General features: G+C 46.6%; 1 protein-coding gene across 5 annotated transcripts in view; it reads left to right on the top strand.

The window, feature by feature from the left end:
- Positions 1 to 13,650, top strand: part of DLGAP2 (DLG associated protein 2) — a 1,292,461-nt gene that overhangs the window by 1,155,842 nt on the left and 122,969 nt on the right. For all 5 annotated transcript variants that reach the window (XM_077487763.1, XM_077487764.1, XM_077487766.1 and 2 more), the window contains one exon: positions 2,779 to 3,125. In XM_077487763.1, coding sequence (XP_077343889.1) covers positions 2,779 to 3,125 — 347 coding nt within the window. The remainder of the gene's footprint in view (positions 1 to 2,778; positions 3,126 to 13,650) is intronic.

Raw genomic sequence — 13,650 nt, forward strand, 5'->3', positions numbered from 1 at the left:
ATTTGTCAAAAACTTGGCTCCTGTTTTTTATTGTTTACACTTTTTTGATGAATGGGTAGGGGTACTATGTACCCAATACTCACTCAATTAGAGGGGGGCCACGATCTCGGGGCTCCCTTGTTAATGGGAGCTTCCAGATTCCACACAGCCCCCCACCCACAGGCTCCCACAACCAATGGCCGCGGTGGTGAGGATGAGTCCCTTGTCCTCATCAATATGGGGACAAGGTGCTTTAGGGTGGCGGAGGCAGAGCCCCCCCCAGCCATCAAAATGGGCACTCCTGTTCGTTGCCCATAGACAGGGGGGGTGTTCAGCCCATACCTATTTAACACACTCAACCAGAGTGCAGAGAAGCCTTTGAAATTAAAAAAGATTGCGTGTAAATCCTGTAATAAATGTGTTTTTTAAAATTATGATTTTACATAAATACTAAAAAGAGTAAAACAATTTATAAACATGTAAAATGCAATTCATTAAAACTATTAGTTTCCTTTTTGTTGTCCTTTCATGACTATGAGCTGATACAGTGCCTTGAAAAAGTATTCAAACCCCTTTAAATTTTCCACATTTTGTCATGTTACAGCCGAAAATTTTTATGTACATTTATATATGTGATAAACCAACACAAAGTGGCACATAATTGTGAAGTGGCAGGAACATGATAAATCATTTTCAGATATTTATTTGTGAAAAATAAATTAAAAGTGTGGCGTGCATTTGATTCAGCCCCCTTTTAATCTGATACTCCTAATTACCCTTAAAAGTAGTTATAAACCCTGTACTACCACTTTTAACTTTTTACTTTAATAAGGCTTTAATAAGGCTTACCTGTAGGTACCGTGAATATCTCCTAAAATTGCACAGTTTAGGAGCTATTCACTGTATTTGCATGTGCCAACATCATCGGAGAAACTGGAGAAACTCCTCGCTCATGGCATTTTTTCAGTAGCTGTGCCGTGACCAGTGGCTCCTGCGCGCATGAGCAGGAGTGACGTCATCAGGGATCTGGCCATTCAGAGCACCGGAGCCCGAGAACCCAGAAATAACTCCGGGAGACATGTTGCTGGTCACAGCGGTGTACGGGAACCGCTGCAACAGCTTTGATCTAAGGAAGGTATTTCATAATGAGCTAGTATGCGATACATACTAGCTCATTATGCCTTTGTCTTGCAGGTTGTTTTTTTTTGAGAGAGAGTTTACAACCACTTTAAAATCTAGTGGAACCAATTGCCTTCAGAAGTCACCTAATTAGTAAATCGAGGCCACCTGTGTGTAATCTCAGTATAAATACCGCTGTTCTGTGACGACCTCAGAGGTTTGTTAGAAAACCTTAGTAGATAAACAGTATCATAAAGGCCAAGGAATACACCAGACAGGTGTGGAGACGTTTAAAGCACGGTTAGGTTTAAAAAAAATACCCCAAGCTTTGAACATCTCATGGAGCACTGTTCAATCCATCATCCAAAAATAGGAAAGGGTATGGCACAACTGCAAACTTACGAAGACATCTAAACTGGCAGGCCAGGCAAGGAGAGCAATAATCATAGAAGCAGCCAATAGGCCCATGGTAACTCTGGATGAGCTGAGGTGGGAGAATCTATACACAGGACAACTATTAGTCGTGCACTCCACAAATCTAGCCTTTTATAGAAGAGTGGCAAGAAGAAAGCCATAGTTGAAAGAAAGCCATAAGAAGTCCCGTTTGAAGTTTTGAAGAAGCCATGTGGGGAACACAGCAAACATGTGGAAGAAGGTGCTCTGGTCAGATGAGACCAAAATTAAACTTTTTGGCCTAAAAGCAAAATGCCAAAAGTGGCAGAAAACTAACACAGCACATCACCCTGAACACACAATACCCACCATAAAACATGGTGGTGGCAGCATCATGTTGTGGGGATGCTTTTCTTCAGCAGGAACAAGGAAGCTGGTCAGAGTTGATGGGAAGATGGATAGAACCAAATGCAGGGCAATCTTAGAAGAAAACCTGTTAGGGTCTGCAAAAGACCTGAGACTGGGGTGGAGGTCCACTGTCCAGGAGGGCAACGACCCTAAACATACAGCCACAGCTACAATGGAATGGTTTAGATCAATGCATATTCATGTGTTAGAATGGCCCAGTCAAAGCTCAGACCTAAATCCAAAAGAGAATCTGTGACAAGACTTGAAAATTGCTTTTCACAGACGCTCTCCAGCCAATCTGACAGAGCTTGGGCTATTTTGCAAAGAATAATTTGGCAAAAATGTACCTCTCTAGATGTTTAAAGTTGGTAGAGACATACCCAAAAAGACTTGCAGCTGTAATTGCAGCGAAAGGTGATTCTACAAAGTATTGACTCAGGGGGCTGAATACAAATGCACGCCACACTTCCACATATTTATTTGTAAAAAATTTGGAAAACCATTTACCATTTTCCTGCCACTTCACAATTATGTCTCACTTTGTGTTGGTCTATCACATAAAATACCAATAAAATACATTTACGTGTTTGGTTGTAACATGACAAAATGTGAACAATTTCAAGTGGTATGAATACTTTTTCAAGGCACTGTAAATAACTGATCAGTCCCCTTTAGTAATAGAAAGTTTATGTTACTGCAATAAATGGAAAAGTAATATTGCTTTACTGTACATGGTAATAGTAAGGTATTAATTACTGCTGTTAGTCTTTTATTATTAACAGGCAAAATAAACGACACTGCAAAATAACAATGAAATAACAAACTTACAAATGCTGCATATAAAAAAGTTATCTTTTTTTTTTTTTTTTTTTTTTTTAGCGGTATCTTATCCAAATTACAAGAAAACACCTCCTCCTGTACCCCCGCGCACAACCTCCAAACCGCTCATCTCAGTGACAGCACAAAGCAGCACAGAATCTACCCAGGATGCCTATCATGAACGGACTCAAAGGATGTCCCCATGGCCTCTAGATGGCCGGGGTCTTTATAATTCCACAGACAGCCTGGATAGTAATAAGGCCATGAACCTTGCCTTGGAGTCAGCTGCAGCACAGCGTCATGCCTCTGAAAGTAAAAGCAGTTCTGTTCGGAGCACCAGTGACAAAGCTGTTCTAGTGGGCAAATCAGATGACTTCCTTAAAAAGCGTTCTTCAATTGGAATACAGGTAGAATATATTTTATATATATATAATGTATCAAATTGTGTCCTTGTGTAGTTTCTGTCAGCTATTTCAAAAAATATTTCAGATTTCTTTATTGTTGATCTTGACTCCTGAGGAAATCTAATATTCTATGGTATTATACCATGGTAACTTTTGTGTGAAAGAGTTTGATAATAATCTGTGTTTAAGTACAAGCAGGTACAAAAGATTTTTTTGGGACTCTGGTATTATCAGCGACAGCAAAAAAGACAGTTGAGCTAGTGGAACATTTACCTTGATACCCATGTTTTCTGCTTACAGTGCAGCAATACAGGGCCATTGGGAGTTGTTCTTCATGTACTCAATAGTATATGAGCACAATGAGTGAAAAGCACATCTTTAGAGGTTACTAATTGCAATGCACAAGCAGCCTTTCTAAATGTGCAGTACAAAGCATTTTTATCCATGACCTAGCATATAGCGCAGTTAAGGTTATTCAGGTTTCCATTGTTTGCTTTAAAGCTGAACTTAATAAGAAGAAGAATAATATGTGCTATTAATAGAAATTGTCCTTAATTTAAAGAATATTAAAGCTTTGTATCTCTCTTTATTTAGCTTAATTTAATCTGTTGAACCTGAGGGTCATATGCGTCATATACATGGATCAGAGGGTCATATGACACTTGTGTGATGGTTTTTGCTTTTACATCTGATACATTACAAACTTGGAAGCAGACTACTATTGTATGTTTTCTGACCTCGTTTCCAAGTGTGCAGTGTGTGAGATCAGAAAGATGACAAGGCTACCAATGTATTGAACATATTACTAATTGTGATATTTGGGTTATAATGGTGTCTACAGAAGGATTTGGACACTGGCAAACAAAAACTCAGTGACCAGCCTGGTGTAACCCCTCCAACTTCCAGCATGCCTACATTTTTTATTAGTGACCTAGGAGGATGGACACTTTTAGGCTTCATGTACAAAGGATGTTGTTTAACCTCTCCTGAATGACTTAACTTTACATCTAGAAACCGGTGTCTAAAAATGCCTGTTTAGCCGCGTTTACAGCCTCGTTTGCATCTAGAAGCGTTTGTAAAGAAAATATATATATATATACACACACACACACACACACATATATGTGTGTGTTTTTGTTTTTTGTTTTTTTAGTTTTTTTTTCTTATAAAATGTAAACAAAATGCTGCTAAACGTGAGTTACCGTTTACAAGCTGTTACAGGCATTTGGCATTTCAAATGCCTCTGAACATCAATCTAAGCCCATTTTTTTTGCATTCCAAAAAATACTTCTAAACTCAACTGCTTAGAAACTACTATAAGTGATCCTGTGTACATGTACTGATACGATAACATAGAGGAGAGTTCAGGGGAAAAAAATCATCTGTTTACCAGCAGCAGAGTACACACTTTCTGAGTAAAGTGTAACCATTTTTATTTAACATGTTTTTCTTCAAACAAGACATCATGACATACTGCTTAAGCTGGTCTTTTTAGCAGCTATCTGGATTGTCATATCCACATCAATAGCTTTGGAAGCCTTACTCGGACCTCATTGGACTAGAACTATTGCAGGCCATGCCTGGAATGTGACCTTTGGGCACAGGGCTCTGCATTGTGATGCTTTCCAGACGTTTGTGCACTGTGTTAGTTAGCTAGGGAGTGCTTTTGAGTTCCAGATCAAGGGCACAGCTTCTTATGTGACCCAGTCTTTGAAGAGTCACTTTGTGATGGGGCTGCTTAAGCTGAGCACTGGGAACAACTTTGTTTCTTATGCCGCGTACACACGATCAAACAATCGGGTGGAAAAGTCCGGCAAACTCAAGTCCGCCGGACAATCCCACCGTGTGTAGCCTCCGGCATACTTTTTTGACCCGAAAGTACGGCGGACTTAGAAAGTAGTTTTGCACTCCAATCTTCCCGCCGTACTCTCATTTCGGCGGACAATCCGGCCGTGTGTATGCCAGTACTTTTGAAATGAACAAACTTTTCCCGCTCGGAGAAAAGTCCGCTCATTCGAGCGGGTCTCCAGGTAGGCGGGGCCTGCGAACCACCTGGTATGGACGTAAAGGGGAACCCCAACGCCGAAAAAAAATCAGCGTGGGGGTACCCCCCAGGTCCACATCAGATCCGTGTCCGAGCACGCTACCCGGCCGGCCAGGAAAGGGGGGCGAGCGAGCGCCCCCCCTCCTGAGCCGTACCAGGCCGCGTGCCCTCAACATGGGGGGTGCCTTGGGGAAGGGGGGGCCGCGCGGCTCCCCCACCCCAAAGCACCTTGTCCCCATGTTGATAAGGACAAGGGCCTCTTCCCAACAACCCTGGCCGTTGGTTGTCGGGTTCTGCGGGTGGGGGGCTTATCGGAATCCGGGAGCCCTCTTTAATAAGGGGGCCCCCGATATCGGCCCCCCCACCCTATGTGAATGAGTATGGGGTACCCCTACCCATTCACCTGTGAAATAAAGTACAAAAAAACCACAACACACAAGTCGCTGGCATTGCAGCCGGAGAGAGCGTCGAGTCAACATCTCCAGGAGAAGAAGAAGAACGGAAGGCGGCGGCGGCGACAGCGGCGACAGCGGCGACAGAAGAGCTATAAGAAGGCGCGGTGGCCCGGCAGAAGAACTGAAGAGGGGGACAAGACCCCCGAAGTCGGAAGAAGAGGCCGCAGCGAGGAAGAAAGCCGGGCTCCTCCGCTAGCAAAAGAGCTAGAAGAAGATAGCGGAGGAGTCCGGCGAGAAGACCCCCGAAGACGGAAGACCCCCAGAGCTGTGCAATAAACTATTTTATCTTGTGTGTTGTGTTTTTTTTTGTATTTTATTTTACAGGTGAATGGGTAGGGGTACATTGTACCCCATACTCATTCACATAGGGTGGGGGGGCCGGTATCCGGGGGCCCCCTTATTAAAGGGGGCTCCTGGATTCTGATAAGCCCCCTGCCCGCAGACCCTGACAACCAACGGCCAGGGTTGTCGGGAAGAGGCCCTTGTCCTCATCAACATGGGGACAAGGTGCTTTGGGGTGGGGGGGGCGCGCGGCCCCCCCTACTCCAAGGCACCCCCCATGTTGAGGGCACGCGGCCTGGTACGGCTCGGAGGGGGGGGCGCGCTTGCTCGTCCCCCCTTTCCTGGCCGGCCGGGTAGCGTGCTCGAACAAGGGTCTGATGTGGACCTGGGGGAACCCCCACGCCGATTTTTTTGGCATTGGGGTTCCCCTTTAAGTCCATACCAGGTGGCGGGGCCAGCGACGTCTCCTTCGCGGGCCCCGCCTACCTGGAGACGCTCTCAAAATGAGCGGACTTTCCTCTGCGTGTGTGGGCGAGTCCGTTCATTTCAAAAGTACGGCGGATAGTACGGCGGACTTAGTACGCCGCATTAGTCCGCTGCAAAAGTGCCGTGTGTGGGCATGTAGCTCGTTCGGAAAGTCCGACGGACAGTCTGGCGGGAAGTCCACCAGACTAAGTCCGTCGGATAGTCGGCTACGTGTGTACGCGGCATTAGAAATGCTGGGCTCAAAAAATCACTTTGATCACTTTGATCAGACAGACAGAGTCTCTATTTTTTCTGTCCGCAGGACCTCGCAAGAGACACCCTGCTTTCAAATCTACCATCACAAGATGGATAAGAAGTCTGATCACCAAAGCTTACACTCTCAAGGACAATTCACCTCATGTGCTTTTACATGTATGCCTAGTTGTTGCCCATCCTTCTCATTTATTGCTTGAGGATGTCCCAGGATTTATGGGAGGGGGGAGGGGTCATCCACTGGGCATGTCCTCAAAGGCTTGCCAGTGTCCAATAAGCTAAAGGTATGGGTCTATAATCTAGGGCAGTGATGGCGAACCTTGGCACCCCATTTTTTTTTAAACTTTCCATGATGCTCATGCACTCTGCAGTGTAGTTGAGCATCATGTGAAATGTAGTTCCAAAACATCTGGGGAGCCAAGGTTCGCCATCATTGATCTAGGGTCTATGAATACTTTGTGTCCTGTACAATTGTCACATTATCTCCAGAACCACCGGTCTGGTTTCTTCAAAGACACAACACACCCTACACTTACATAAACTTTGTGAATAACCACGTCTTTGAAATGACACACCACACTAATATATTTGTAACACTACAAGGCAGTTTGCACAAATATGAACCACTAGGTTTTGACACTTAGGTGTCTCATACTCCAAGGTTGAAGAATCCTGCAACTTCTTCCCCAAATAAAGTTAATTCAATGTTAAATGCAACTCCTTTTTTTCCTCTTTAAAATGTTTCAGTTTATAATATGCACAGCTTGATTATACAATTCATCTTTTATTTCAGGAATTACTAAGAGCTTCTCACAGTTGTCCAGTCTATTGCTGGTTTGTCTGCTCTCTGAGTTAGGTTTTTCTGTCTACACAGGTAGTGCAAAATTATAGTCCTTTTCTGGATTGAAATTTCAAACACAGTTCGGCAGGCAAAGTCTATTTAAATCCACTGGATAGCACATATATATTTCTGTTAACAAACTTTGTCATACATTTCCACATGCTCCGTAGTACAATACAATCATTTTGAGTTTTAATGTTTTAGATTGCAAAACAAACAGGTACAAACCTAGATACAATGATAAAATACATACTGTATGCATTACCTGATATGCCTGCCAAAAGATTTGTAATTCTGTAAAACCTATTTTGTGGTTCACACACACACATTGTTCCCAATGTAGTATGCCTGGTGACTGGCATAGTTTCTGATTTAGCAACTCACCTTTCTGGTTCAGCAGTTTAGCTTTGTATGCTATCTCCCCAGCTCTAGACAGATTATTGAGCATCATCACTATTGTCTAGTAAGAATTGAGCTGACCCAGGAAACAGTAATGCCAAACAGGGAAGAAACATAATAATCTCACTTATTAGTAAAATGTGTATGTAGCATACAAATGGGATACACCTGTGACAAGTAAAACAGTAATCATATAATGTATGTATCACATTCTTCTATTCATTTTGTTGAAACTAGAGTAAATTGAAACTTGCACAGAAATTTTGAGTGGGTCTGAGTGACAAGCACAATTACCATATACATTGCATTGACTCTGGTACTTTGTACAGGAAAAGTAACGTTTGACCTAAATAGAATTGTCCTCGGTGACTTTAAGGGGCATATTTAAATAAAGATAACAATCTATAAAAGCACAGGGATCCAAATTGGTCAGGTAGTATACAGACCAATTAAAGAACTGACTCTAAGGCCGCGTACACACGGGCGGACTGTTCGCTCAACTTTGTCCGCTGAACAGTGTTTCAGTGGACAGTCCGCTCGTGTGTGGGGCTTCAGCGGACAGTTTCAGCGGACAGTTTGACGAACAAAGTTTTTCGGAAATTCCGAAAAACTGTCCGCTGAAACTTGGTTTGAGCGGACAGTCCGCCCGTGTGTAGGCCACTTTCGAAATGAGCAAACTGTTCCCGCTCGGAGGAAAGTCTGCTCATTTCGAGCGCGTCTCCAGGTAGGCGGGGCCCGCGAAGGAGACATCGCGGGCTCCGCCGCCTGGTATGGACTTAAAGGGGAACCCCAACGCCGAAAAAAATCGGCGTGGGGCTCCCCCCAAAGTCCACAACAGACCCTTGTCCGAGCACGCTACCCGGCCGGCCAGGAAAGGGGGGCGAGCGAGCGCGCCCCCCCTCCCGAGCCGTACCAGGCCGCGTGCCCTCAACATGGGGGGTGCCTTGGGGAAGGGGGGGCCGCGCGGCCCCCCCACCCCAAAGCACCTTGTCCCCATGTTGATGAGGACAAGGGCCTCTTCCCGACAACCCTGGCCGTTGGTTGTCGGGGTCTGCGGGCGGGGGGCTTATCGGAATCCGGGAGCCCCCTTTAATAAGGGGGCCCCCGGATACCGGCCCCCCACCCTATGTGAATGAGTATGGGGTACAATGTACCCCTACCCATTCACCTGTAAAATAAAAGTACCCAAAAAAAAACACAACACACGAGATAAAATATTTTATTGCACAGCTCCGGGGGTCTTCCGTCTTCGGGGGTCTTCTCGCCGGACTCCTCCGCTATCTTCTTGTAGCTCTTTTGCTAGCGGAGGAGTCCGGCTTTCTTCCTTCCCGCCGCCGGCCTCTTCTCCCGACTTCGGGGGTCTTGTCCCCCTCTTCGGTTCTTCTGCCGGGCCACCGCGCCTTCTTATAGCTCTTTTGCAGGCGGTGGCCCGGTCTTCTGTCGCCGCCGCCTTCCGTTCTTCTGCCGGGCCACCGCGCCTTCTTATAGCTCTTTTAGAGGCGGTGGCCCGGTCTTCTGTCGCCTTCCGGTCGCCTTCCGGTCGCCTTCCGGTCGCCTTCCGTTCTTCTTCTTGTTCTTCTTGTTCTTGTTCTTCTTCTTCTTCTCCAGGAGATGTTGACACGTCGCTCTCTCCGGCCGGAATGCCAGAGCCGCGCTGTGCGGCCACTTATATAGTGACAATGGGGCGGTGTCACATGGTATATGTCACATGGGTTGGTCACATGGTGACCCCGCCCCCTTACGATGTCATAGTCCCCATGTGACATCAACCCATGTGACCAACCCATGTGACATATACCATGTGACACCGCCCCATTGTCACTATAAAAGTGGCCGCACAGCGCGGCTCTGGCATTCCGGCCGGAGAGAGCGACGTGTCAACATCTCCTGGAGAAGAAGAAGAACAAGAACAAGAAGAACAAGAAGAACAAGAAGAACAAGAAGAAGAACGGAAGGCGACCGGAAGGCGACAGCGGCGACAGAAGACCGGGCCACCGCCTCTAAAAGAGCTATAAGAAGGCGCGGTGGCCTGGCAGAAGAACGGAAGGCGGCGGCGACAGAAGACCGGGCCACCGCCTGCAAAAGAGCTATAAGAAGGCGCGGTGGCCCGGCAGAAGAACCGAAGAGGGGGACAAGACCCCCGAAGTCGGGAGAAGAGGCCAGCGGCGGGGAGGAAGAAAGCCGGACTCCTCCGCTAGCAAAAGAGCTACAAGAAGATAGCGGAGGAGTCCGGCGAGAAGACCCCCGAAGACGGAAGACCCCCAGAGCTGTGCAATAAAATATTTTATCTCGTGTGTTGTGTTTTTTTTTTGGGTACTTTTATTTTACAGGTGAATGGGTAGGGGTACATTGTACCCCATACTCATTCACATAGGGTGGGGGGCCGGTATCCGGGGGCCCCCTTATTAAAGGGGGCTCCCGGATTCCGATAAGCCCCCCGCCCGCAGACCCCGACAACCAACGGCCAGGGTTGTCGGGAAGAGGCCCTTGTCCTCATCAACATGGGGACAAGGTGCTTTGGGGTGGGGGGGCCGTGCGGCCCCCCTTCCCCAAGGCACCCCCCATGTTGAGGGCACGCGGCCTGGTACGGCTCGGGAGGGGGGGCGCGCTCGCTCGCCCCCCTTTCCTGGCCGGCCGGGTAGCGTGCTCGGACAAGGGTCTGTTGTGGACTTTGGGGGGACCCCCACGCCGATTTTTTTCGGCGTTGGGGTTCCCCTTTAAGTACATTCCAGGAGGCGGAGCCCGCGACGTCTCCGTCGCTGGCCCCGCCTACCTGCACACGCGCTCGAAATGAGCGGACTGTTGCCTCGTGTGTGGGTGAGTCCGTTCATTTCAAAAGTTGCGCGGACTTAGTACGACGAACAAAGTTTGCCGTATTTGTCCGCTCAAAAAGTGCCGTGTGTGGGCGTGTTCGTTCATTCAAAAGTTTGAGCGGACTGTTTGACGAACTTAGTTTCGGCAGACAGTCCCCGCGTGTGTACGCGGCCTTACTAAAACAGCCAGTGCTCTCAGAACAATAACTAAGGTTAGAAGCCAAAAATGTGGAAAAGAAACCCACCAAAGTAGTTTTAATATGAAGAAAACAGCAGTCTTTCCTTCTAAACAAAAGAAACTAAATACAAATCTGAAAAAAGTGGCTTCATGATTCATTAAAAAAATTACAACATTTTCACATCTAAATAATGCAGGGGTTACATACATGCCAGCACTCACACACTATGCCAGCTAGTATAAAGAAAATTAAATAAAATACACAGTGGCTCAGGGGTCCTATTGAGACATAGGGAACAGCTGTAATGGTGAATTACACAAGGTGGGCACACCAACAGCTGTCGCCTACGTTCAATAATTCGACCCAATGCATATAGCTATTACAATAACAAATGTGATTCCAGGGATGGAACTTCAGCATCTTCAAATTAAACAGCCCTTAATCCATCCGAAACTGGAGGGTAATCTTGTGGACAGAAGTCCTAAGTATGCCTGTATATATATATATAACTTCTGAGCCCCTGTACACACTGACGGAGAATCCGTCGGAATGTGTCCTATCGGACCGTGTTGTCGGATAATCCGACTGTGTGTGGTATGCATCGAACTGATTCGGTCCGACGGATATCCGTCGGACCCAATTTTCCAACATGTTGGAAATATTTCCCGACAAACTGGGCCGGTCGGACATACTCCGATCATGTGTAGCCTACTCCGACGGATAAGGTGCCACGCATGCTCACATTCAAATTCCGACACGGAAGTTCTCGTTCAGGTAAAACTACTGCTCGTAAGCGATATAGCACATTCGTCACGCTACAATGTTAAAAATTCTTTCATCAAGCGCTTTCTCTTGTTCTTTACAATGCTGCAAGAACTAACTTCTTTTGATGCTCATAGTCACACACACTTCTCCCGAACGGATTTCATTACTCTTTTTTAACCATTTCAGCAATAGAATTTTAGTTTGCATCACATCTACACAATTTTTGATTTCTTTTTTGGATGTTTTTTTTGGGGGATTCCCTAAAAATCTCCTTTGACACTTTGCTAATTTCTCCTTTTTTTGTGTTTTTTTTTTGTGTGTAAACTTACAACAACAACATTATTCTATTTTTGATATTTTGTTTTTCTTTTTTAATCAACAGGAGGTTGTTTAGTGTTGGTACCCCTTGTTATTTATTTCACTTTGTATTTTTGAAATGTACCTGCCTGCTCATAAATAAACTGTACTTTTGGAAGGAAAACACATTACACAAGTATTTCATCAAACAAAAAAAACCTTTATTTTGGTTGCTAGAAACTAAAAATAGGAACGCAGCACTGGAGAAACTTCTTAACTTTGGTGCAGCCTTTGGCCCCCAGGGCAGACATGAATAAATTCTAATTGAAAAAATTGGTGGCCTGAGGAGTAGATATCTCAGGGAGAGAAGTCCGGTCCCGAAGTCCTAGAGAGCAGGAAATTCAGATGCCATTTCTGTCCCCAGGATGTGGATCTTCAAGAGGCTGCATCTTCTGGCAGACCAGACTCAACCCAGGCCATCACTCTCTCGTCTTCCTTCGGCACTTCCCACCAGGCATCCTTCGAGACTGTGGCTGGGCTCCTGTAGCTGGGGCAGGAGGAGGAGGGCGTTGGTCAAACTCCTGGCTGCCACTTGCCACAGCCTCCCCCCGACTGAGGTCATCCTGTGTATGAAAAGGGGACATACCGTATATACTCGAGTATAGGCCGACCCGAATATAAGCCGAGGCCCCCAATTTACCCCCAAAAAAACTGGCAAACTTATTGACTCGTGTATAAGCCGAGGGTAAGACATGCCTGTCCATCCCTGTGTGTGTGTCCGTCCATCCCTGTGTGTCCGTCCATCCCTGTGTGTCCGTCCATCCCTGTGTGTCCGTCCATCCCTGTGTGTGTGTGTCTCCATCCATCCATCCATCCCTGTGTGTGTGTGTGTATCCGTGTGTGTGTGTGTGTGTGTGTGTGTGTGTGTGTGTGTGTGTGTGTCCAGCCTACCTGTGTCCTGAGCCTTTGTCCCGAGCCTCCGTCCCGTGCCGAGCCTCCTTGCCTCCGTGCCTCGCCGCCGTGCCTCGCCGCCGTGCCTCGCCGCCGTGCCTTGCCTCCGGTCCCGTCCCGTCCCGTCCCGTGCCGTGCCGTCCTGTGCCTTGCCTCCGTCCCGTGCCCTCTTCGTTCGTCGGCGGCCATTGTAAAATTCAAAAGCTGCGCCGCCGCCTTCGCCTGTGATAGGCGGAACACTGAATTTCCCAGCAGCCTGTGTTCCGCCTATCACAGACGTCGTATCATCCTCGTCCGTAGTACGAGGATGATACGAAGTCCGTGATAGGCGGAACACAGGCTGCTGGGAAATTCAGTGTTCCGCCTATCACAGGCGAAGGGGGAGCCGGAGGCGCGGCTTTTGAATCAGAATGGCCGCTGTCTGTCTGCTCGACACGCTGATCGAGCGGGCAGACAGCGATGACTCGAGTATAAGCCGAGGGGGGCACTTTCAGCCTCAAAAAAGAGGCTGAAAATCTCGGCTTATACTCGAGTATATACGGTAGTTTTAGTTTTTTGATCATCAATCACACCATTTTGTGCTCCTGGCTTTTGCAAATTGAATGTTACCAAATAGAACAGACTATCATTCTGAGCCCAGCATTCTTCTTTGCCGTCCCAATCATTTTTGGTCACTACTGTCTATTGAGATGTAAACCACTTTGAGAAATCACAACTTAGTGATCAATAAGAACATCTATTTAACATCATTAAATGTAACACAA

The sequence above is a fragment of the Lithobates pipiens genome, unplaced genomic scaffold (assembly GCF_037356315.1).
Source record: "Lithobates pipiens isolate NorthernLeopardFrog02 unplaced genomic scaffold, aLitPip1_a1.2 Scaffold_18, whole genome shotgun sequence".
Lineage (NCBI taxonomy): Eukaryota > Metazoa > Chordata > Amphibia > Anura > Ranidae > Lithobates > Lithobates pipiens.